Source organism: Malaclemys terrapin, chromosome 2, assembly GCF_027887155.1.
Source record: "Malaclemys terrapin pileata isolate rMalTer1 chromosome 2, rMalTer1.hap1, whole genome shotgun sequence".
NCBI classification, from domain to species: domain Eukaryota; kingdom Metazoa; phylum Chordata; order Testudines; family Emydidae; genus Malaclemys; species Malaclemys terrapin.
The window spans coordinates 246870929-246896805 of record NC_071506.1 but is presented as its reverse complement, the minus strand read 5'-3'; the positions used below and the strand labels follow the sequence as shown (position 1 = coordinate 246896805).

The 25877-nt window shown below is 42.5% G+C and overlaps 1 protein-coding gene across 1 annotated transcript in view; it reads left to right on the top strand.

Moving 5' to 3' along the window:
- The window catches only part of CUBN (cubilin), a 214628-nt gene that overhangs the window by 75748 nt on the left and 113003 nt on the right, over window positions 1-25877 (top strand). The window contains exons 28-29 of the mRNA XM_054020596.1: window positions 9019-9178; window positions 24952-25133. Of these exons, the coding sequence (XP_053876571.1) occupies window positions 9019-9178; window positions 24952-25133 (342 nt within the window). The remainder of the gene's footprint in view (window positions 1-9018; window positions 9179-24951; window positions 25134-25877) is intronic.

The window sequence follows — 25877 nt, the reverse complement described above, 5'->3', positions numbered from 1 at the left end:
TTTCCTGCCAGAGGATAATTTCAGGGATATAATTCTCACAGATCCAGAAGGGATCCTGCTTCCTTGTCCATCAACGCTTTACTACTTCAAAGTGAGATAGAACTCCTTTGTCTTTCTGATTCCCAAGGTACTGAAAAAGACAAGAAGTCCGGCCTCTAGTAGCCCCAGCCTTAGGCTCATAAATTTTGTTCTCGTCACAAGAGCACTGTAACAGGGGCTTAGAGGGCTGGGCGGCCTAGTGGTTGAAGTGGTTGAAGTGCTTGATTTTTGGCCTCCTTGCTTGGTCAACGTGCCTCAGTCTTTAAGGCTGGGGGAGATAGGTAGAGTGACCTGGGCCCTTCCACTCCACCAGGTCCCAACCTAGGACCTGTCAAGGCTGATTTCCCACTCTGGCATTTTGAGTGCAGAAGGTGGGGGCCCACAAGGATTCTAAAAATTAATACTGGCCACTCCAGGCTTGTATTAAACTCCCAAGGTTACAGTTTCTCTCTGACCTTGGATGGGTAGATGCTGCCACCACCCAAGTGCAAAAACCCCTTTGAAGCCAGAAAGGCGCACTTGGGAATTCTTTCCTGTGGGGTACCCTCAAGCCCTTTCATACCCCCCCCCCCCGGGGAAGAGCTGAGAAAGAAAACAAAGGAAATCAGCTGTTGCCACCAGCTAATTTAACAACATGTGCACAAACCATTTAGGACACCAAAAATCCAATCCTGTTCTTAAAAATGGTAAATTTATTAAAAATAAAAAGAAAGAAAATACATCTGGAACTTAGGCTTTTGCTAGATTTAAAAAACCCACTTACAAAATTTAAACATTGAGAATAATTTCTTGAGGTCCAGTTTAAAAGTTACAAGCAAAACAAAAAGCATTTGGGGTTAACAGAGAGGAGTCCACAAGCCAATAAGAAATAAATAGAAATAAACCTAATTGCGTCTTTTTAGACATTTCCTAATTTATTTACGTATCTGGGGTTTCAGATAAGCAATCTCTAGGTATGATCTGATGGTTTTTCATATCTGGCTTAAGCTTCTCACAGCATAACTGCTCCCTGTTCCCCTCTTTCCCGGAGAATCACAACACATAGACAAAGGGAAGTTTTTTCCCAATTTCAAAAATTTCTAGCCCTTCCATTTACTCTTTTGGTCAAGTGCCCACTCCTTTCCTTTTACCTGTGGGCTTGTTACCCTTTAGAGGTAAAGCAAGTGGAGAACAACCACCAAGAGTGATTCCATAGCCAACTGGCTGGCTGGGTGTCCACAAAAGGGAGCTATCCCCCCTCTCATTTATCACAGACCCTGAATTGGGGAGCCCCAGCAGGGAGCCTACATCCACTTCCCTGGTACTTCCTACCACTGTCCTTTCAGTTTGGGGCATAGCCCCTATAGTCCAAGTTGTAGTGGTGGCTTGTCTCTAGTAGAGTCCCCTCATGGATCCTGGGTAGCATCCAGTTGCAGCTCCAGGTTCCTCCAGGCAGGGCAGCCATACAGTTGGTGGAGTCAGAACCCCACAAGGTCTCCATGCTTTGGTCACCTAGTTTTGTCTTAGGCCGGGTGCTCCTAGGCCTTGTTCTCAGTCTCCTCTAGCCAGTGGGACGGTGCTTGTTCCCCGGTGACTGCCTTGGCTGGCAGGCTAGTGATCCTTCCCCTCAGATAGGGAGGCAGTTAGCTCCTGCCTCTTCATCAGTCAGTCCCGAAATGAGCCAGGTTCTTTCCTTTTCTCTCCCCTCCAGTCCTGGAGTTGGCTGCAGGTATAATGGAGCAGACGCTGGCTGGGCCTGAAGGCCCTCTTTAACCCTTCTTTTCCTCTTCAAGCAGACTTTTCAAGCAGAAAGAAAAGGGAGGCTTCTTCACCTAAACCCATCTTCTCAGGAATTTGCTGTGTAAGAGCCCTAATAGCCTAAAGTGCTCTTCACTTTACCAGAGAGGGGAAGCAGGTCACTCTGAAATCCCTAGTGCCTTGTACCAGGAAAACAGATGCTCTAACAATGCAAACATTTCCCTATCTAGCTTGGAACTGCAGGCTTGGCATACTCTTGTGTAGGTATGCTCTCTTCATACACAGTGCTTTGTTAAACAGCTTCTCCATTGGTTCATTCATAGATACAGCTTACATTTCTTTATACTTTTTTAATGTACTGTAAAGAATACAGCCTTGCAAAGGGAACCAGTCAGTTTCTTGCATCAAGTGTAAAGCTGGAGAGATACTGGAGAAATGAGGTTTTACCGAACTCTTGTGTAGCTAGTTTTTCACCTTTATTTGCTTTGAAATGGTGATAATGCTGGCAGGATAAGAAATTAAAATTCCTCCTCCTCCTCTTTCTTCTTCTTCCTCCTTTTCATTTTTTTTCTTCTTCTTCTTCTTTTTTTTTAATTCTTACTACAGTAAAACATGGAATTTAACCCAATTTGACACTTTTAACAAGGTTGCAGGCTCAGATAACGAGGCAAAACATAGACTCCCTTTATCAGATACCACTTCTGTTATTAAAAACTAGACATTTGCACATTCCGTAGGTTATGTAAATCCCAAAGAGATTATCTTTTCACATGTCTTGTGTTGCATGAGTTCACATTGTTCTGTACTACAGAAGAACATGGCTAACTAATGAAACAGATGCAATGAAGGTGCAGAGACATAGAGGAAGGCTGCCCACAGTTGTGACATGCAAAGCACATGGACCATATTTTCTGGCCTGCTCTGCTCTGTTTGTGGTGCTCAAGTGGCACAAAGTGAGTGGAGACTGCCAGTCACTCTCCAGCTGGTAATACCTCTGTGTGGAAAAATCCATGCACATGCACAGATACTAAAAGGGGAGGGTTTATAAGTCCCATAAAAAAAGAGCTCTGAGGAGAAGTTTGAAGGAGGGGAGTGTGGAGGTGCAGGTAGGAGAATCCAGGAGCATTTAGCATGGAAGAAAGGATGGAGATGAAGTGGGGAGGGAGACTAACTTAACATCCTGGATAGAGGGAAGAGGAAGCGGAGGAGACTAGGAGGAGATGGCTGCAAAGAGGTAGTGGGAGATGCTAAGTAGTGTACGTACATTTGATATTTGGGCTTAAGCTACTACATTTTAAACCAGATTTCAAATACCTCAAACTCTGGTGGTGTTCAGAGATGGGGGTTTTGTTCAGTTGCCAAATTCCAGTTTCTGAAATCCCTCCTCCTCATCTGGAATATCTGGTGTTTTTTAGAGCAAGGGTTTTGGGGTGGTTTCATCTCTGGTGTCAAACCATTAAATAAATCACATGAAAATACTTTCCAGGAAATTGCAAGATAAATAACAGAAACCATAGATTTAAAACAAAAATATTTCTAGCTGCAGCAGTTGGTAAATGCAGGCAAAATCTGCCGTCTACAACTATCTAGAATTAATAGCTCTCAGAGATTTTTCTCTACAGGTAATTGTAATCCCTTCCCACCATGCACACACACCATGCACACACACATCTTAGTTTTGTGCTCCTGTATGTGGCAGAGATCAGAGTGGTCCACACAGGGTAAATCACTAAAACCCTTCAACTGCCCCAGCACTAGATGGTGAATGTCTGTATAGCAGTGAGCTATTGTGGTGACCCACATCCTGAAGCATTAGTTAAGTTTCCTTTTTTTTTTGGCTGACAGATGTGAGGGTTTCTGAACCTGCACCTTATGAGCTATTTCTTCTGTAAGAAAATTTGTCTCTTGGAAATGTATTTTCCCTGTTAATTCCTGAACTTATCAGTAAAAAGTTTTTAAAGGGTGATTTTACATTTCTTGTGTCCTCTTAGGAGTTCTTTACTGTTCAGTTGTTTATTTTATCTTCTTTGGCTTACCTTTTGTTTTCTGCTAACTGGCTTTGTTTGTGGGGCTATCAGTTTTTTCTTTTCAGAGAACTATCCAAGCTGGAAGGGTGGCCACATGGCCTTTAATCATTGCTCCTGGTACTTATGTTTGTCAAACAAAAATATCACCATGGTTCTTTTTTCACTTCTGAGAGCATCACGGCTCTGCACACTACATCTACTGATTTAGGGTTGCTCTGAAGCCCTCAGAAGATGGGTGGAACCCAACAGGTCTTTGCTGGTCTGCCATGAAGCAGCTCATTTTGTAAGTTCAGCTCTAGGCTGTTGTGAAAGATCTCTGAGAAGGCTCTAAAGATTCTCTGAGAGTTCAACCAAATTCATATCAACAATCAAAATCGTATTTATGGAGTGTTTGTTTTTCCCTTTCATTGGATTGAGTAATCCACCTTCTAATGGAGCCTAGAGAGTTTCCATGACAAGCTCCCAGAATGCCCAAGCAAGGTGTTGCCTGTCAGACTGCTTCTTCTGTTTAACAAATCTTTGACCGCAGATGTGACAGCAAGAGACTCCCAAATTCTAATGTCAGTCCTGACTCCCTTTGAGACCTTAGCCATGTCACTTAACTTCTCTCCTTGTTTTTAACCCTACATGAAAGAGGGGTACTACTACTTCCCCTATCTCACAGGTGCATTATGGGAATTCATTAATTCTTGTGAGGTGCTGTGAAGATGAAAAGTGTAAAAAATGAAAAGCTAATATTGGTGGCCATAGCATAGAGGTTCACACAGGAAGCAGGCTGAACCAGCACTCCAGTCAGAGTCTGCACTGGGCACCTCCAGGTGGAATTCAAATTGTTGCTTTTGACTGGTAAAGCCTTAAATGGTTTTTGATCTTGGTCCCTGAGAGATTGCCTCTGCTCTGCATAGTTACAGGCAGTTGCGGTAGCTTCAGAGGGAGCCCTCTTGATACAGAAGATACATGTTCCATGGAACCATAGCCTTTGGTACTGGCAAAAAAGAAAAACAAGGAAAATAAAGGGAAACAAGATAAGTCTTCTGCCCTGTTAAGGCATGGGCCTCTCCAGATGGAGCATTTCTCTGCCGTGGCCAATCTAAGTAGAATCGGGACTGAGACCTTCCCCAGCCTGATCAAATAAGAGAACAAGTGTCAAACCAAGGAAGGCTTGCTTCAGCCAAGGTTCCCTAAAGCTGGGGAAGAAGGAAAAGAAGAAAAAACCACAGTCTTTAACGTAAAGCTTCTGAGGAATCATCTTGCTCTTCTGCATAAGCAAGGCAGTCAGTTTACCAGCTTCTTCTTGCTTATTATTAATAGTAGTAGCAGCAAGTTGTAGCAGCACCTACAGGCTCCGAGCAAGTTCAAGGTCCCATTGTACTAGGTATTGTACAGACACGTAGGATGAGATAGTTCCTTCCCCAAAGAGCTTACAGTCTAAATAGACAAGGAGCAAGGTGAGAAACAGGCACAAAGACTTGCCCAAGATCACCTAGCAAGTCAGAGCTGGGAATAAAACTCCTGTGTCCTCATTCAGTGCCTCATCCACTGGACCACGCTGTCACATCTTCCTGGAATGGATTTGGTCAAGGAGTACCCTGAGCCAGTGTCTTCCCCAGGCTATGAGGAGAGAAAGAGCACTTTGGCCTTCTCTCAGGAGTCTGTCTCCAGCATATCACACCTTCCCCTTTATATCCATGCCACACTGAGTCTCTCTTTCCAGCAGGCAGGTTTAGCAACTTCTTCAGGGCAGCAAAGGCCCTCTGCCTGGTTCCTTTCTTAGAGAGTTAACAGTGGGGCATTTACATCCACTTCTAGGGATGCTAAAAAGGAGTTTTCCATGAGGGGCCTTGGTTTTGGAACTCATTCCCTGGTCAATTCTCTAGAGCCTAGATCTGTTAACTGTCTGGGTACTCTGCAAACCGCACCATCTTTTTCCCCTAGGGCACTAGGGTGGGAGACACGGTGATGAGCTGGAACATGGAGGATCATTTAATAAATTATTGTTATTCGGGAACTGGCTTTTTGGTTATTAGAACTCAGTGTCTTTAGATGGTTTCATTTTTTGCATGTTGTATTATCTGCCTTAATTGTTGTGAAGCAACCAGAACTTGGGATGAGCACTAAAAAATTCTGAGCAAATAAAATAGAAAACAAATATCTTCTCGGAAAGGGAGCATGCATGTTCCTGTATGAATACTTTGGAAGGAGTCCAGTTATCAATTCCTAGTGCCATTATGGGGTGGAGTCTCTAACAAGTTACCCATACTTCAGTTGTCCTGTCCAGACAATGGAAATACCCTGCCTGATATGGGTTAGGCAAGAATTGTCTCTCCTCTTTCAACAGTTCAGAGAGTAGTTCAGATGATAAAACAGAGGCTCCGTAAACAAAAAGCAGAGTTAAGACACAAAGAGACGAATCGTGGCCCAGAGTATTTGCACTCAACTTTAGTGGCAATTGCTTGTGCATATCAAAGGGCAAAATTTGCTCTTAGATGTTCAAAATGCTTCTTGAAAAATACACAGCTGTTCCCTTCATCATAAGGGTAAGAGAGCCTCAAAAAAAAAAAGTCTGTAATTCTAGCTGTAGTAAGCCTGCCTCACTCTCAATGAGTTACAGCTGGCTGGTCATTTGAATTTCCTGTGAATAATATTCTGCTCTGAAAACAGGATCAAGAGGCAGCACTGATTAAGTGGTTTCCATAGTAACCGTTATTTGTATACTGAAAAACTGACTGTTTTCAGGGGAATTACATAGGTATGTGATGTTAGCTGTCTGTTTGGGTAAAACTAACGCCCACTTGATGAAATCAAACTTAGAAAAGATCCATGAGACTTGTTTTTCATTTCAATTTGAGTGTTGCTACCGAATGGTTCAGTCAATAACTTTTATAGGCTTTTATTTTTTAACATTGTACCTAGTGTTTAATTGTTTAATATGTATTTTTAGTGCATTTTTGCTTTCCATTTAAAGGTACAGAATACTTAAGTTTCTGCACTGATCCATATTTCCCTATTCAGATTTTTCTGTTCAGAGTTTTCAGACCCAAGAACTTGGGTGGGGTGGGGTGGGAAGATGTCTATTTTAAGAGGCTATTCTAGGAAGTAATGTTTTTAGAAGAACCAACCATTTTAATTCATATGGGAAATCTAATTGGATATGACTTCATTTAGCTTTGATGAACTACAGACAAAGAATGTCCCAGCTGTGATTTGGTGCACAGTGCATCTCATCTTCATTTCATCTACCTGTCGGTCAGTTACACAGTTGTTGCAGAAAATATTGACAGATGTTAAACTTGTCAACATCCGAGGAGGATGACGTTAACCAAACTTCTGTGCCCTAGCACCAAACACAAATAAACAAAGTTTTTTGCAAGAACTAGGAGAGGTTTTTCTGTTTGGAAGTAAGAAGTTCTCAGGCTTGTCTGTCCTCACCTTGGAAGTTTTGGAGAAAAGGATAATCAGTACTGTTAGGCCTCCTGTTGTAATTCACTTGTAATGTTTTGGGGATTCATATGTTCATGGACTTTAAGGCCAGAAGTGATAAATGTGATCATCTAGTGTGATGTCTTGCGTAATACAGGCCATAGAATTACACCCAGTAGTTCTTGCTACAGGCCCAGAGCTTCTGGTTGAACTACAGCAAATCTTTTAGAGAAGACAGCTGCTCTTGATTTGTCCCTTAAGGGTTTGAGAGCGAATCTGAGTGGACTTCTTGCCCCTCAAGCCCGTAAATGTGTTAAATCACTACAGGGCTTTCTGAAAATCCTAGTCTTTGCACAGCATGAGCAGAGCACTTAATTGAAATATTTTATCATATGTGACTCTGCAAAAGCTTACAACCAGCACGGTTCATTAGCGCCTTTGATTTTACCGTGGGAGTGTAGAGTGCAACACAGCTCCACCCAATGGACTTTCGGGTGTTCAGAGAAGAGCTTCTGAAATTAGAACAAAGATCAATTTTGGCTGGCTCCCTAGAGATCATCCCTTTGGCTCTTTGCAGCCTGTGGAGAGAGACTGTTACAGTAGTCAGCTCAAAACAGAGAGAGGTTTCTGCTGAGATTCTAAAAAGGAACATGCCAGAGACTCAGTGATGAGGATGTCCAAATAAGGTTTCTATGCCAACTATTTACTGGACTGTCTTGAAAAGATATGTCCTATGAGTCAGAAAATCAGATGATTACTAAACCAGGGCAAAGTGATAAAGAAGTACAAGGTTGTTGCTCCAAACTTTGAGTATGATAGTAATAACTGTAGGCCTGAGAAACAAACAAACAACATGACCGTAATTGACAATCTATATCTGTTGTTACAAACTGAACAGAATTTGGCTAAGATGGAAAGATCTGCCCCCCCCCCCCTTTTTTTTTCAGGCTTGCTATAGATAAGACACCTTCGCCCTGATGGGCAATATTAGCATTTGGACATTTGATCAAGAATGGCAGTGTGTATTCAGGGCAGTGGTTCTCAACCTATTTACCATTGTGGGCCGCATATGCAGCTCTCTATGTGTTATGAGGGCTGCATCCACACGATATATATACTGCCTGTATGGCCCTGAGGATGTCACATGGGCCGCAGCTGTGTGCTGATTGGGCTGCAGGTTGAGAACCACTGATTCAGAGCATTTTTAGGCCAAACAGTTTCAAAACTAGGTGGCTAAAGTCAGGCCCCATACCGAGGGACCTAAATAAATGACTGAGTTTTCAAAAGTGCTGAGCACCCAGCAGCTGTCAATAAAGTCACTTATTCAGGTGCTTGTTTAAATATGGATTTAGGAGCCTAATTTTAGGCTCCCAATTTAAAAAATCTCAACCTAGGAGTATTTCTTTTTTGGAGGGGGAGGGAGGAGAGTGGGGTTTGGAGAGGGAATGATTTAAAAATGTGTGTTGGTGCATTTCCTCTTTGTGTTGTGTGTGTGTGGGGGGGGGAGGAGGGATTGTTGGAAGTGAAGAATATAAAGAGCCATTCCCCCAACACACATGGAAAAAGAAAAAGGCTGGTGATATTCCTACGGTACAAGACGACCATTTGAGTTTAGCAGAGCTAAATACGGGTTAGCATTTCATCCGACTCTAGCTGTGCTCCTCCTAGTACATTTTGCTAGCGTAGAGTAGCATGTACACTGTGTGTCATTGTTCTTTCTTTAGAAGTCTGTTATAATTCCTCGGAATCAGGAAGCTGCTTTTACTACACTGGGATTCTTCTTGTTTCATTTCAGCTCTATGATGGACCCAATGCCCAATCCAACCTGATAAACACTTTCTGTGGAAATACTGTTCCCATTGCAGGGAATACCACAAGCACCAGCCTTCATGTTGTGTTTTACTCTGATGGACTAGCCTCTAAACAGGGGTTCCAGATGCTGTGGCATGTAAATGGTAAGCTACCCAGAATTTCTCAGTCACTTTATAATGGATAATTCCTTCTTCTCTACAGTATAATATGCTCCAAGCTTACTTCAGCTAATTGCACATTACTAGAAATAAACCAGATATAGGTATGAAAACATCACTTTCCCCTCCAACTTTATAATGGATTTAATACTTAATGTTTGCATGCACACAGATATGAAAGGATCTGCCTTATTGGCAAACTAATTAATTATAGGGGCCATGAATTGAGTGTACACGGTAAGTGAACTGGCCTTTCTCAGCTAGAGGTAGTTCCTTTGGAACAAAGGTGAGCTGCATTTGCAGGGCAATGTGGGAAAGTTCATGTGACTATGCTGAAGATCCCTATGCTGAAGATCTGTGAAGAGAGATCGTAATGTTTCATTAGAGATGAGCCCAGCACTACAACTTTCAGGCCTGGATCTGGCCTGGATTTCAAACACCCAATTTCGGGGTGTATGCACTTGGCAGTTCAATTCCAGCAGCTCTCTAGTTTCCTTTGCTGACATTTAGTTCCTTCCATGAGTACTAAGTAAATTCAATTCAGTCCTCCCCCACCTCCTTTCTCTCTATGAAATGGCATTGGCTGTGCTGTGCTCAGGGTGCTTTTGCCCTGTACCCACATGCAGCAGATGCTGCCACACGCTTCATTAACTCGCCAAGCATGCATACCCATTAATAAACCAATCTGTTAATCACTATGTTCACACAAGCTATGTTTGCATTTTCTTCGGAAGTGAAGCTACAACTGCAACTTTATCGCTGTGCCCATTTAACAGCAATATTCACTATAACAAGATTGAATCTTATGCTTTTGTACATCCCATCAAAGAGGATCTGACCTTGGAAATCATTAAATAGCCATAGTTGCCCTGTCTGCCTAATCAGTTCACACTATTCAGCTTTGACAGCATTGTAAAGCAGCTGAAATCTGCGGCAGAGGCCCCAGCACCGCCGCAGACTGCTGTCATTTGTTGGCTCCCAGAGGGCTCTCTTTGACTAGACAGTTGAGTTAAGAATTCAAAGGAGGTCAAGGAGTGTTTTTGGGAAAAGGGTGACATATGCGAAAGGAGTGAGACCTTCGGCTGGACGCAGCAGGGGAAGTGCTACAGCACAAGGGTATGTTCTTATGACTGGGAGATGATGTCATCCTGGAGCTACACAAAGGAAGAAAAAGTGGAGCCTTTTGTGTGCACAGAGAGATGACATCAGCCCCCATACAGTAGCCATGGTTTTTGTTTAACGTTCTTTGCTAAAACTCTGAAAAACCTGCCTGGTGCATAGTTCCCTCTTTCTCCCTCCTCGCAGCCCTGAACTCTCCAAACTCAGAACTAGCTCTCCCCCGCCCCCTCCACATTCCTTCTCTATTGTACATTACTTTCTGTGTCAGTAAGCTCTCATTTTAACTCCTATGCACAAGACCTGGGCCTGAAGCCCCACAGACTTTGAGGAGGTTTGGATCTGAACTTCCTGGCCCGAGTGCAGCTATGTAAGAGAGGGCTGAACCAGAACGCTGAATCTGAATGTCCTCGAACCCTGGAGAGTTTCACAGCTGGAGCTGGACTTCACAATGTGGAGTTCGTGCCAGCTTGCTGATACTGGAGCAAATGCACTGATTTTCAACCCCCTTTCTCCTGTCTTTTGTAATCATATATACACAATAAAGGTTCCCCATTTAGCCATAGTTCCATCATATATTGTAATATAAATGTATTAGCAGTGGTTAGTAACATGTGCATGTACCGCTGCCCTCTGCTGTATAGAATCAAACCTGCTTGAGTGTTGAGATTATGGGCTAGCTTCTGGCCCTGTTCCAGCCCCTTTGGGTGTGGCAAAGGGACCAGGGAGCTCTCAGCCAACATGTAGCCAATATGGATAGCTCCTGTGTCAACTGCTCCCTTCCCCTCCACCCAATGTAAGGGTATTTCAGGGATGGGAAGGAGCATGGCCTAATCTATTCCAGGGGTGGGACTGAAGCAGACGTGGATTTTGAGTCAGGTATCAGTAACCTAAGACCCCACTATGCTGAGCAGATCTCAGTGTAGGAGAGAGACTGGGCCTATGTGTCTCTTTTTGTAGTAGAGACCAGTGTTTTGGAGTGGAAAGTCCTGTATTCTGTTCCCCAAACATCTTAACGGGTGGCTACGGTGTGTGCATGCTATATATCTCTGAGACTCATGTGCCATGTTGCTGAGAGGGATGTACTTAGATTTGCAGCCATGTGTTTGTACAACTTCACACTGACACAGTTCTCAACCCTCCCTTCCCAGCATCTTTGTTTGAAGCTGTGCAATGACCGCAAATAACCAGACACTTTCCCTGTTGCTGACTGACTCAGTGAGCCCACTTCTACCACCAAAGGGCATAAAACATTTAAACTAATCTTTTGGGTCTTCCCTCTTCAGAGCAGAATATAAATTGCCAAATGGAAACCGAGCAGTTTTAATGCCTCCATCGTACCAGAAATTTGTACCGATTTAACTACATTGTTTTAGAAACTGATTTGGTTAAATCAGTGCAGCTCCCTTGTGTGGGGATTATTATTTCATCTTAAAAGTGCCTTACAACAATTTAGCTTAAGCAGTAAGCTTTAATACAAAGGATTCAACTGCAGCGGAATTGATATACCATTCTTAAACTGAAATACATGTCCATACAAGGGATTTAAATGATGTAATGTAAATTTAGTTACATTGGTTCAGTTTACTCCTGTAAACAAGCACTTGGAATCTTAGAAGGGCTTATTCCCGATGAGAAAGCTTGATGCTGCAAACTGTTCATTCCAATTCTGCTGTTTTCTAGGAAGCTCGACACATGCAAAGTTCATTTTTGCTCCTACAATGTGCTCTTGAAGAAAGAAACACTTGGTAACACCGTGGGTGTTGTGGGGATGGTACGCTGATTGAATTACTTCTCTACAAAGAAAAAAGAGTTGGGAGGCCAAAGGTCTGTCAGTGCTAAATTACACCAAGGGCAACTGTCTCTGTGAGAAGACACACGTTCCCTATGCACTCCAGTTACATTATTAAGCAATGTTCATAAGACAGTCAGCTGCTTTGCAATGTGCATTACTGCATTTTCTTAAAAGAATTAGTAACTAGACTGCAGGGTTTTGAATGAATCTGACAAGTGAAATTGATTTGGCCCCTACAGCATAGCCAGACTTGGTCTGTTCTGTCTTCCAATTCTGCCTGACATATGTAATCCTTTCTCCTTTAAATATAGGCACCACATACTGTTGAGAACAGAGTAATAGAGTTAGAAAGGGTTGTGCCTCTCTAGCCTCTTCCCTCTGCTGGATTTCACAGGGGAGCCCTGATGGTTGGCTAGGGCATAGAGAGGCATATTTGAGTCATGGCTCTTAGTTAAAGAAAACGACATTATTTTGTTTCTATACTTTTACCTAGCAGAAGATAACGGTTAAAAAACCTAAATAATTGCTACATATTTTAAGTGTTTATGTTAGAAGAAAGTGAAAAGACGGTTAGCCTTGCGGTGAAGCACAGCAGAAACAGTCCCTGTAACTGTTTGCAGACTGACAGTTTGCTTGAGAGAGTTCTGCCTAGCGACTCAAGCATGGAGCCGAGAACCAGGAATTTCTGAGTTCTAGTCCTAACTCTCACATTGACTTGCTGTGTAGCCTGAGACAAGTCACTGAGGGCTGAAATTTTAAAAGTGCCTGTGAACTTTGGTGCCTTCTTTATATGGGGCCAAACTTGAGACACTTTGGGCCTGATTTGCACAGGTGCTGTATGGTTAATTGGTTCTATAAGTGCTGCTCAACAATTCTTAAAATCAGGCCCTATGTGTCTTGATTTGGCCCCCAAAAAGGGGCCCCCCAAAATTAGAGGCCACTTCGAAAAAGTAGGTTTGCTGCCTTTGTAAAGAGTATACAATACTTACATACTCACCCCATGCAGGCTAGTGAAGATTAAGGCATAAATGTTTGTACAGCATTTTGAAAATACAGCATAAAGTGATATATATGAATGAAGGCCAACATTTTCTAACGTAAGTACTTAACATTAGATAACTAAAATCTCATTTGGTACCTAAATAAAAGTGGCCTGATTTTTTGAAGTGCTTAACACTCACAGCTTCCAATGGGAATAGTGGAGGTCAATATCCCTGAACATCAGACCTTTATTTACATATCTAAACGTTGGTTGAATAATGAAAATTTTGGTCTTGATAGTCTTTTAGTCATTCAATATTCAGCCTGGAGCATATGAAGGAAAATAACCAGAACTGAGGAGATCAAAGATGTGAAAGTGAGTAGAATATCAGAAATGTCTTGTTCCTTAAGCCTCTACTCTCATGAGTAGCCCCTACTCACATGAGTTGTCCAGTTTTCTTCAGTGGAACTTCTGTCATTAAAATATGTTTGTGTGAGTAAAAGTTTCAGGATCAAATCCAAATTATTCTTAGTGCAATAGTGTTTTTGGATCTGTATCTCACAGCAAATTTCATGTACTATGTTCCTTATAATTAGAATCAGTTGAAACAAACAACCTCTGATACTATTCATGTCCTTAACTTGGATTTTACATGCACACTGCTAATTCACTTTAAGTGTGGTGGTGTAAGTTTTTAAGTGTGTGACTAAAATTTACCAGTGAATACATCTGAAAAATCTTGCAAATAGATTTTTGTAGATTACTAATTCCAAATTCAAGTGTGATTATGAAAGTACAAATTCTTCTCCTGTTAATGAATACCATCTTCTAACCAGTCATGTGCAGTAATATGCAAAGACCTTTATAAATTGTCCCTTGTACAATCTTTAGTGGTTACTAAGATTTCAGCCAAAAGAAAGAGAGGCCACTAAATATATGTTTTTTGAACTTTCTATTTGTTGTCTGGTTTCCTAGCAACTAGATCCAGGGTAGGTAGCCGTTGTATTTATTTTCCAAGGGAACCCCGAGACCTTTATGCTACTAAAAGAAATCCCACTTTTTTTCCCAAGGTTTTAAAGTATATAGGAAAAGTTTCCAAAAATGGCTCTGGGGCGCTTTGCCCATCCTGAGTACATAGTGTACACAATTCAGCCTCTGGACATTTTTCCATTGTGCAGCTGCCTGTTTGTGTAGCTGCCCAAATACTGCCTGCCCAAATAGTTCTGTGCTGTAGAAAAGGTTTTAAGCATTTTTGCTAGGTACTGAATCCTCTCAAATTCACTTCAACTTCCGGAGGAGTTCAGGGTGCTCCAGTGCTTAATTTGTAATGAAAGAGGTGCTGAGGCTCAAACAATTTTTTTTTCTTTCATAGCTGCCACTACAAGGCCAGCGGTGCCAGGGCCCTGGCAAGCCCTGGCACAAATTAAGCACTGGGGTGCTCAATACATTGCAGGGCCTGTCCCTTACTTTTTGTTTGCCCTCTAAAGACTGGATCCTCCTTCTAATGCAGTAAATGGCAAAATTCCCATTTAGTTCAATTAAAGCAGAATCGACCCTATGTTTGTAGACAGATGTAAGCACTGTTGAATGTTTTGTGCTGATTTAATGGGAAAGTTTGGTGCCAGCCAGAGACTGGAAAATATTTGATTAGCAGAGATAGATGCAGCATCACTTAAAGCTTATTCTCTTCCACTGTCTCAATAAAACAGGCAATGTGTCTTCTATTTAGGAGAGAAATTACATTCTGGGTTAAATAAAAATAAATTTCTAATTCTGCAGGGAAGAAGGGGGAAGAAGCTAGGATATTCCATTATTTGTAGCCGGCTTTCTTAATTTCTGACTGAAGTTATTATTAGATTCCAAAAGATAGGTCACGGAATTCTTCCAAAATTATTCATAATTCCAGTTAATTCCAATTTTCCAATGATTCTGGTCTGTAGATCATTTGAATTCCAAAGTAATGCATGTTATGTCTCCGGTAACAAGCCTAATTAGCTGACACTGCATGAATTTCAAATCCTATAGTTGATTGAAGGCTCCTTGGGGCAGGAACTCTGTCTTCATATGTATTATTACAGCACTTAGTACAATGGGGGCCTAGTACAGTGGGATTTACAATACACATAAATACAAATAATATTTGTAGTTTACAATCAAGGAACAGAACAATGCTATGTGATTTATGTAGCTAAACAACACAGTGTAAATTGTGAACTGATCAAACATACAATTCAAAATTCTTTTTCAGTAAATAGTCAAGATAAAAATTATTTAAAAGATTGGTACGGATAAATGCTCTAATGTTCCAGTAAGTGAAATAGGAATGTGTTTCGAAAGTGGCTGAATCAAAATTTGCTTTTGAACTTTTTTTCTCCTCTCAGCTGTAGAGCTTAGAGCTGGGCAAATACTGCAAATAAACATTCCCAAATATGTGTCCACATTTTATTATGAATTTGCTACAACTATATTAAGCCCCTTTTGTGGTTACTTTCCATAAATATTCTAAAAAATAAGTTTACTGGCAGGAACGTTTGCCAAAACAGTTGACTTCAAGCAACATATTTACAGGAAGAGAATTTGTAATTTATAATATCAATTATTCACCCCAGAAACTATTTCTAAACTCCTAAGCGCTGGCTTAATAGCTGCCTTCATTTAGTAGCCAGCCCTTTATCAGCCAAGATGCTGAGGAATATCAATCGAATAAATTATGTATTACAAATTATTCAGCCAGGTCTAATATTGACCAGCTTTTTGCCATAGCATGTATAAAGAATAGATTCTTCAAATGCTGCTTTGGGAGCAACGTGCAGTGGAAGAAAATTAATGGCATAGAAGAGTTTGATGTTTGGTGTGTGGTTTGGATAACTCATCCAAGGATTAGTGATTGAAGTCACAGAAAATATCACCCATTCTTGAAAGAATTTCAGTGAGTAATCTGTATGTGAATTTTGAATGTTAGATGTAGGAGTTGCAGAAAGGGAAAGGTCTACTGCTCAGTGTAAGTTTTCCATTCGTCTGACCCATTTTGGGTTTAAATAAAGACATGTCTTTGTGACTGTCAGGAAACCAAGCTTAGTCATAGTTGCCTGTTTAATTTGAAATGTTCCCAGTTTCTCTAGGCTCAGATAGGTAGCAAGTTGCATCTGTACTCTGTGGCAGGGTCCCCTAGGACTCTGGCCATGCAAGTAGGTTTGTTGAGAAAGCTTTATCAGTTTCCAAAGTCAATTCAACTGGTTTTTCCATAATTAATTTTTTCTCTAAAGTTCCCATGTACTTTCTCCACATGAGAGAGAAAGAGAGACAAAGACACACACACACACACACACACACACACACACACACACACACACACACACACACACACACACACAGCGTCACCTTTATGCTGAGTGATTTGACAGTCTGTTTATTTTCTTCAAATGGGTTAATTTCCTTTTAAAGTAGCTTTTGCCAGATTATGCCTTGCTTTTCCAGAGGTGCCAAAGGGAAAGGAGGAGAGGACACAAGGAACCTTTCTCCCCTCTTGTGCCTCTGGTTAGAAGTTTTTGATTTCTGAACATTATTGTAAATTGGCAGGGATCCACTCCTGCTGTGGTAATGTGTCAATCAAATGCAACACTCTTATACTGCATAACTCTTTTGAAAGCTGCTGTTTCGACATGGGAGAAAGGAGAGGTTTCATACACTTTTAAAGATTACTTTTAACCTTAAATCAAGACATCTGTAAACTAACAGAGTATCTTTGATGCAAAGGTTCATGTGATAGTATCTGCATGATTGGCTCATACAACCTACTACTATGTTATCCTTGACAGCATATAGAGCAAAGTATACTTAATCCCAAGGAAGACAGAGAACAGACTCAAAGCCAACATTAATTCATAGATCTCAGGTCTGGAAAGGCCTTCCTAAGTTATTTCCATCCATATTTCCCACCACCCTACAAATATAGGGATTTCTCTGCCTTGCTTATCAAATGCAGTTTTCTCTTAAATAGATAGTGGTGGAGCCTCAATAACATCCCTGCATACAGGGCCGGTGCTACCATTAAGGCGAACTAGGTGGTTGCCTAGGGCGCCAAGATTTGGGGACGCCAAAAAGCGGTGCCCCCAATTTTTTTTTAAAAAGTTCCTCCCCGAGTGTGCGGTTGCCGCTCCACTTCTCCCGCCTCCCAGGCTTGCAGCGCCAATCAGCTGTTTGGCGCCGCAAGCCTGGAAGGAGAATTAGAGCTGGGGCGGCATGCTCGGGGAGGAGGCAGAGCAGAGGTGAGCTGGGGTGGGGAGGTGCCGCACGGCTCCCCGGGCCGGGGGGGTGAGGAGCTGCCGCGGAAGTGCCTGAGGGCGGGGGGGGGGGAGCTGCCACAGGGCTCCCCACCCTAGCTCACCTCTGCTACGCCCCCACCCCGAGCACGCCGTCGCTGCTCCACTTCTCCCACTTCCCAGGCTTGCAGCGCCAATCAGCTGTTTGGTGCCGCAAGCCTTGGAGGGGAGGAGAATTAGAGTGGAGGTGGCGTGCTCGGGGAGGAGGTGGAGCAGAGGTGAGCTGGGGTGGGAATGGGAAGCTGCTGCGGGGGGGGGGGGGGGGGCTCAGGGCAGAGGGGGCGCGGGGAGCTGCCACAGGGCTGGGAGGAGGGGGGCACAAGGTGGAAGTTTCGCCTAGGGTGTGAAACTTCCTTGCACCGGCCCTGCCTGCATAAATTATTATACTGTGATTTCACCACATGGTCACCAACTTCCCAATGCCTAGCTTCATTGTTCTCTTTTCCAGTTTAAAGCTGCTACTTCTTGGCTTGTTCCTGTTCAGAACTGCTGCTATTTCCTCTGATCATCAAATTGAGCTGACTGTGGAGGAGCTGACCATATATTTTCATTTGCAAGCTGCCTGCCTTCTATTAGCAAACACACTTGTACTTTGATTGTGTAGATTGCAAGTAACACTGCACTGGCTTAGTAGCTGCCTTCATTTAGTAGCCAACCCTTTATCAGCCAAGATGCTGAGGAAAGCAGTTGCATTTAATAATAATCTTTCTCAAACCATTGATTTAAAGACACATGAGGAAGGAATTTAATTTAACAGAAGGTATGGCATCTAGACAAAGATACAGGGTTCAGGGTATGTATTGTGCGTAGCTTTAATAGGTACTAGAACATCTAACTTTTCTATGGCAGTTAAGTAAGAGGGAATGAGAGAGGGAATTTGTTGTTATTATTTTACAAAAACATTTCCTTGAACTAATGATTCAGCTTAAGATAAAGTAGCACTTTGGCCCTGGAATTTTACTGTTCTGGGTTGGATATTGGCTTTGTTGAATTTTTTTTTCCAAATGTGACAAAACACCTTTTTTTAGTATAAAAGCTTCTGCAATTATTTTTATGACAAGGGCAAGGTTAATAAACAGCCATTATCTCTGTAAGCATGTTCAGTGGATCAGTGTGTTTCCTGTTGATGAGGGAATGACTTCCGTTTCCCTGATGAATAGGAATTGAGAGGAAAATCAAATCTGAAAATCTCCTATCGTTTGCGAACACTTCGGTGTGAAGTGGAATGACACAGGGACATTGACTGTAGCTAGCGATGCGTTCCATGATTGCAAACTCTGGGCCAGCATTCAGACAGACCCTGCACGCATGACATGAAGCAGACTTAATGCTGGGCTGATCTGAGCAAACGGTATTGGTCAGAGTGTCTATAGCAAAGAGAACGTAATGTATTGAAAAACAAAGAGGGGCTGCAAAAGCTACAGCCGAAGAAGAGCAGGCTGAATTCTTGCCTCATGATTGCAATCAGTCCGAGTTGCTTGCCTGTGGTGTGGAACAAACACCAAGATATTTTGTAATCCTGTTAGAAGGGGCAGATGACCTTGGATGAACTGAGAGAATGCAAGAAGAGTGACAACTCTCATGCCTCTGAAGTTTCCCTGAGGCAATTGTCACTTGTGTCCCTTGCTAACCTGTAAGGTAGATCCTGCATCAGTGTATGTCCTTCAGGTGTCAATGATGACTCAAATGACCCCACAAAAGCTGTGTTGGTAGAAGATTAATGGAGGCTGAATTAAAAACTTATGGACTCCTAAGTTAACACCTGCAGAACCAATATGCTGCTGCACACAGATGACAGCAGCAGAGAAATAAAGTCTTGGGGATCAAGCAAGCTCCTGGTCTTCTCACCCACTGCCAGCTATGGGTAGAGGAGAGGCTACATCCTCCTAGTTGAATCTGTCACTGGCTTCTCCAGCTTTTCCCCATCTGTAGGCACAGCTTCATAGCTTTTACAGTGAATCGCCGTGGGGCTCTTCTTCCTTGGAGTGTGGCTCAAAACCAAAGTTTAAGTAGGTTTCAGAGTAACAGCCGTGTTAGTCTGTATCCGCAAAAAGAAGAACAGGAGTACTTGTGGCACCTTAGAGACTAACAAATTTATTAGAGCATAAGCTTTCGTGGACTACAGCCCACTTCTTCGGATGCATAAAAGTACTAAAAGTTTAAGTACTACATTTTGCAAAGATGAGGGAATGGCAGTAGTAGAACGGCGCACAACTTTCAAACCTTGACTTCCAAAATGCCCCAGCAGAGATAAACGCAGAAGAAGAATAGTGTAATAAAGGAAATGATTTGTTTTTTGGGGGCTTAAAGGGGAGTTAGTCACAGCTGCAATAGTAGTGAGCAATATCTGTAAATGATCTCTGTCCTCATAATGACTCCATGTAAATGTGGGGGGGAAGAGGGGGCAAACCAAATGACATTGCAGGGAGGGTTTAATTCTGGAAATTCTCAAATTCTGGGCCACTAATGATTTTTGCCTGCACTGTTAATATCTGCCTTTCTGGGTGTGAACTAGATATTTTAATACAGGGATTTCATGTCACAAGACACAAGGCTAGATTCTCCTGTCCTGCCAAACTGCAGCAATGGAGGTAGAGACGCCTGGGGCTTTAAGCTACTTTTGTGGGCCCCAGATACTAGGTTTGACCAGTAACTGGTCTGGCCCCTGATATATTTAAGAGCAGTCCTGGGGCTCCTCTAACTTACACCCTCTGTGCAAAGACCTTTCTGGTAGACATGGGATATAGGCAGGCAGGGCTGGCTCCAGGCACCAGCCTAGGAAGCAGGTGCCTGGGGCGGCCAATAGAAAGGGTCGGTACGCCATCCGTTGTTGGGGCGGCACGTCCAGGTCTGCGGCGGCAATTCGGCGGCGGGTCCTTCACTGCCTTGCTTCCTCTTTGGTGGCATTTCGGCGGCATCTCAATCGCTCCGCTCAATCGGGCTTTTCTTTTTCTTTTTTTTCTTCGCCGCTTGGGGCGGCAAAAAAGCTGGAGCCGGCCCTGTAGGCAGGACATCAAGAGAAATTTGGAGCCTGGTATAATGTGTTTGCTGGGGCCCCACCCCCTTCTATTCACTTTATTTACACATTTAGACACACATTAGACCTAGAGGTCCTGGTGCAATTGTCCCACTTTCCCCCTGTCTTGTCAGGTCTGGATATAGGGATGCCCTGGCTATGCCTCTCTCTCAATGTGTTTCCCCAGCAGGAGGCCGGGAATGGGAGTGGTTTAGCAGCTGCAACAACAGTCATAAACCACTTAAGATTTACCCAGACAGAGGGAAATCTAAGGGGCTGATCTACTGGCTTTTCAGTTGCTTTATGCCACTGCGGGTTCTGCATCTGGTCCACTGGGTTGTTGGGTTTTTTTTATCCTCACAATAACTGATCAATTTAATAACCATGGGAGAGAGGCAATTTATTATATGAAGGGGAAATGCATTGTATGTTTCTAACGCGGAGTGTTTTACAATTGCACACTTGAAACTGAATAAAGAAAGATTAATATTAAAACCACCAAATGCCAAGAAGTTAATTCATCTGTTGTGGCTTGGCAGCTTGCAGTCATGCTTATTAAGCTGACGGGAATTGCATTGTCTTGTATTTTATGATTTCTAAATTAATGGGAAATAATATGATTACAACAGAAGGAAGGCCCATAACGAAAACATGTGTGAGTCAGTTGAAGTCATTGAGAGCAGTGGGAGCATGACACCTCTGAAAATCAGATTGTAAGTTTCTAGAATTAGTCAAACAAAATTCTAGGTGAAAATTTTGACCTTTTCTTTTTGCCTCAGTTTCTCCACCTGTAAAAATGGAAAAACTGAGGCGCAGCGAGAAAGTCAATATTAAAACTAGTGATGCTTACACACCTTTGTAAACCGTTTTGAGCTCCTCAGATGAAAATTTCTGTATAATTGCTAAGCATTATTATTGTTATTATAACAGATACTACAGAGTGTGACCAATTCCACTTTGTATGGCAGGTAAAGTTAGCAAAAGCAGATATTGAAATGGAAAAGAAAATAGTGCTACTGTGGCTAAAATGGTAATGCTATTATGACATAGTTCATTGAATCATAGAAGTGTAGGCCTGGAAGGGACCTCAATAAGTCATGTAGTCCAGTCTCCCACACTTAAAGCAGGACTAAGTAAAACTAGACCATCCCTGACAGGTGTTTGTCCAACCTGTTCTTCAAAACTTCCAATGATGCAGATTCCACAACCTCCCTAGGCAATTTATTTCAGTGCTTAACCACCCTGACAGTTAGGAAGTTTTTCGTAATATCCAACCTAAAACACCCTGGCTGCAATTTAAGCCCACTGAATCTCGTCCTAGCCTCAGAGGTTAAGGAGAACAATTTTTCATCCTCCTCCTTTTAACAACTTTTTATGTACGTGAAAACTGTTATCATGTCTCCCTTCTCTTCTCCAGACAAGTCTTCTCTTCTCCAGACAAGCAACCCCATTTTTTTCAATCTTCCTTTATAGGTCATATTTTCTAGACCTTTAATCATTTTTGTTGCTCTTCTCTGGACTCTCTCCAATTTGTCCACATCTTTCCTGAAATGTGGCACCCAGAACTGGACACAACACTCCAGTTGAGGTCTAATCAGCGCGGAGTAGAGCAGAAGAATTACTTCTCGTGTCTTGCTTACAACACTACTGCTAATACATACCAGAATGATGTTCGCTTTTTTTGCAACAGCGTTACACTGTTGACTCATATTTAGCTTGTGATCCATTATATCCCCCAGATCCCTTTCCACAGTACTCACTCCTAGGCAGTCATTTCCCATTTTGTACGTGTGTAGCTGATTGTTCCTTCCTAAGTGGAGTACTTTGCATTTGTTCATATTAAAGTTCATGCTGTTTACTTCAGACCATTTCTCCAGTTTGCCCAGATCATTCTGAATTTTAATCCTGTCTTCCAAAGCACTTGGAAGCCCTTCCAGCTTGTTATGGTACACAAACTTTATAAGTGTCATCTGTATGCCATTATCTAAATCATTGATAAAAATATTGAACAGAACCGGATTCAGGACCAATCCTTGTAGGACCTTACTCAATATGCCCTTCTAGATAGACTGTGAACCACTGATAACTATTCTCTGGGAACGGTTTTCCACCCAGTTATGCACCCACCTTACAGCAGCTCCATCTAGATTATATTTCCCTAGTTTGTTTCCCTAGTATGTTCAAAAGCCTTACTAAAGTCAATATATACAACACCTACTGCTTCCTCCCATCTACAAGGCTTGTTACCCTGTCAAAGAAAGCTATTAGGTTGCTTTGACATGATGTGTTTTTGACAAATCTGTGTTGATGGATACTTATTACCTTATTATCTTCTAGGTGTTTGCAAATTGATTGCTTGATTATTTGCTCTATCATCTTTCTGGGATAATGTTTAGATATAGTGTTTAAAAATCTGGCCCTTATTTCTCCTAGCTTTAGGATTTTCTAGTATCAAACATGTATCCTTTCTTAAATTATGCAGGGAGTGGAGGGAGGCTGCATCTTTAATAATGTGGGAATGGGTGAAATTATAAAGAGCTAGACTGAAATACTGAGGGTGTGATTGTCAGTCTGGCCTGACTTGGGAATCTATTTTTACACCTACAAATTTGTGAGCACAAATCATTGCAGGCACTGTACAGCTATTTAAATGTCTGCCTCTGCTTGGACCCACAGATAAGGTATTTTAGAAATCTGAATCGCCTAATTTGTTCCTACATATAGTTGCAGGTGCAAAATTACACCTGGGAAAACAGAAGCCACTGTTTAAAAATCTGGCCTTTATTTTCAAAAAGCCCCGTACTTCTTTCCCCATCCCCAGCATGAATGCAGTGGGGAAGGCTTCTGTAGCAGAAGTAGTTTAGGATGGGGGAGTTGGCACCTTCCCCACTTCCTGCCACTCACCTCCTCTTATCCCCACTGATGTCTTCTGTACCTCTTCCCCTCTACACCATGCTTCACTGCTTCCCTGCAGTGCTGCCTGACATGTGAGCCACTCACGCTTGAGGATGGGTGGAAATGACTCACTTAAAACTGGGACCCAAATCACATCAGCTAGAAACCCGGGGAGAAATCAGTTTTGTGAAAAGGAAAAGTACTACAGTGCGATCAGTTTACTTGCATTAAAGGGAACATTATTTTAAACTAGAGAAGTTCTGTTGCTGGGATACATTATGTGGTTGACATTAGCTGTGAGGAGGACATTTCCCATTCATTTAATGATCACTTGAGGGGCGAGAACCTCAGGACCAGCTGAAGTGTACTGTGTGAAGATGCCTTTACACTTTCCTAACCGAAGGGCTGCTCTAAGTTGCACTAGCTGGAACAGCCTCCATGGGGCCATTTTGCTGACCCAGGTTCATTGGAGTATAGCATGATTTGCCCATGTCCTTCCCTGTCCTGTCTTGAAATGCCGCCTACACCAGAGTGTCCAAGAGTGAGTGGCATAGAACTAGCTTATGCTACTTGGCAATTCCCCTACCCACCTGTAATCCCCAGCTTTCTACTTAGGATTGCTCTCTGGCTGATGTACTCCCTGAGCAGCACCAAGCAGCTAGACAGGGGCTGGAGACCTGGTCCCAGATTTTGAAGAATCCCATATTCAACATACTCTGTCAATTGTTTCAGCACATCTCTAAAGAAAAACAAATATTGTGATAAAATTGGGCCTGACCACAAGAATACTAAGACTCCCACTGATTCTGGTGGGAATCTTTTCCCTGAGTTTCCCCAGTGCAGCTAAGGTAATTGTGAGAATGCCCTCATTTCCATTGACTAGCAATCGTGTAGCTGCTACTTTGGCCTGGTCTACACTAGGGGGGAGATCGATCTAAGATACGCAACTTCAACTATGAGAATAGCGTAGCTGAAGTCAACGTATCTTAGATCGACTTAGAATCACTTACTTCACGTCCTCGCGGTGTGGGATCGACGGCCGCGGCTTCCTTGTCGATTTTGCCTTTGCCTCTTGCCAAGCTAGAGTTCAGCAGTCGACGGGAGAGCGATTGGGGATCGATTTATCGTGTCTACACTTCACTCGATAAATCGATCCCTGATAGAGCAATCACTACCCGCCGATCTGGCGGGTAGTGTAGATGTACCCTTTGATTCTCTTCAACTTCTTTGTAAATGTGTATCTGATTAAATAGCTCTAAACCTACCTATTTTTCAAATGTGTGTGTAAGTAAGAAGGGGGATTGCTGTGTGTGGGTAGCATGTTAGTCAGACACCAACATGGTGGTCTATTACAGCACACATATTTTCTCAAGTAAGAGAGACAAAGCCAAGACAAAAGCAGCAATGACTACACATCCAAATGGTGTTCTTGCCAATGGATTTTCATTTTAGTCATTACAAGTCAGTGATTTCTCCCCAAACTTTTGCCATTATGAGATCACAACCCAAATGATTGTACAGTATTTGCATGTTAAAAATGTGCTGATATCTATCTTTGAGTCCAATCATAGTTGTCAGATGGTTTTGTTTCTATAGTACTTAATTGACCAGCATGCTTTGCTACTTCAACAGGTTGTGGTGAAGAACTCTCTGGTGCATCAGGATCTTTCAATAGCCCTGGCTACCCAAACAGGTACCCAAGCAATAAGGAATGTGTCTGGTACATTGACACAGCACCTGGTAGCAGCATTCAACTCACTGTTCAGGAACTCGACATTGGATATCACTCAGACTGCAACTATGATGTTTTGGAGGTAAGAGCTTTGGTTGCAGCACTCTAGAGTATGCTGGTTATGCATGTTTCTGTCTGGAGCACAGAAACAAGACCTGTACTACCAGAAGAAGCCATATCCTCCAATATGCTGTCTTTGATTATGGCCAATGTCAGAGTTTTCAGAGGAGGGCAAAAACCCCCTATGGAAGGTGTTTATTTCTTTGACTGTCAATCTAGAGGCCCCAGTCAAGAACAGGGTCCTATTGTGCGAGGCACTGTACATGCACATAGTAAAAGGCAGCACTGCCCTGAGGACCTCTTAGTCTTTAAATAAAGCATGCCACTGGGCAGTACTGTATCATATCGTATACAGTTTCCTCATGCCAGAGGATAATCCACATAATGGAGTAATAAGAAGGAAGCAGATAATTAAGGTGAAAGACCCTTGTAGAGCTCTACAGTAAAGAGATTACTGTCATAAATCATCCAATCAGCAGTGAAGGGGAACCCCTTTTTCTGGAACAAATGAGTGGGTTAATCTCTTGGTTACATACAGCCAAATACCCTGGTCATTTAACATTCATACACACAGAGATGTAATACAACTGAACTCGGGATTCTTGATTCTAAAACAGTGCATCCTGGCTTGGAGAGACAACTAAGGTCCCGATCCGGCAAAGATTTGTGCACATGCTTAACTTTATGCACTGTGGGTACTAGTCCCATTGACTTCAGTGTCTTTGCAGGACTGGGGCTTAAGGGAGTAGCTTTATTAACTCAGCTT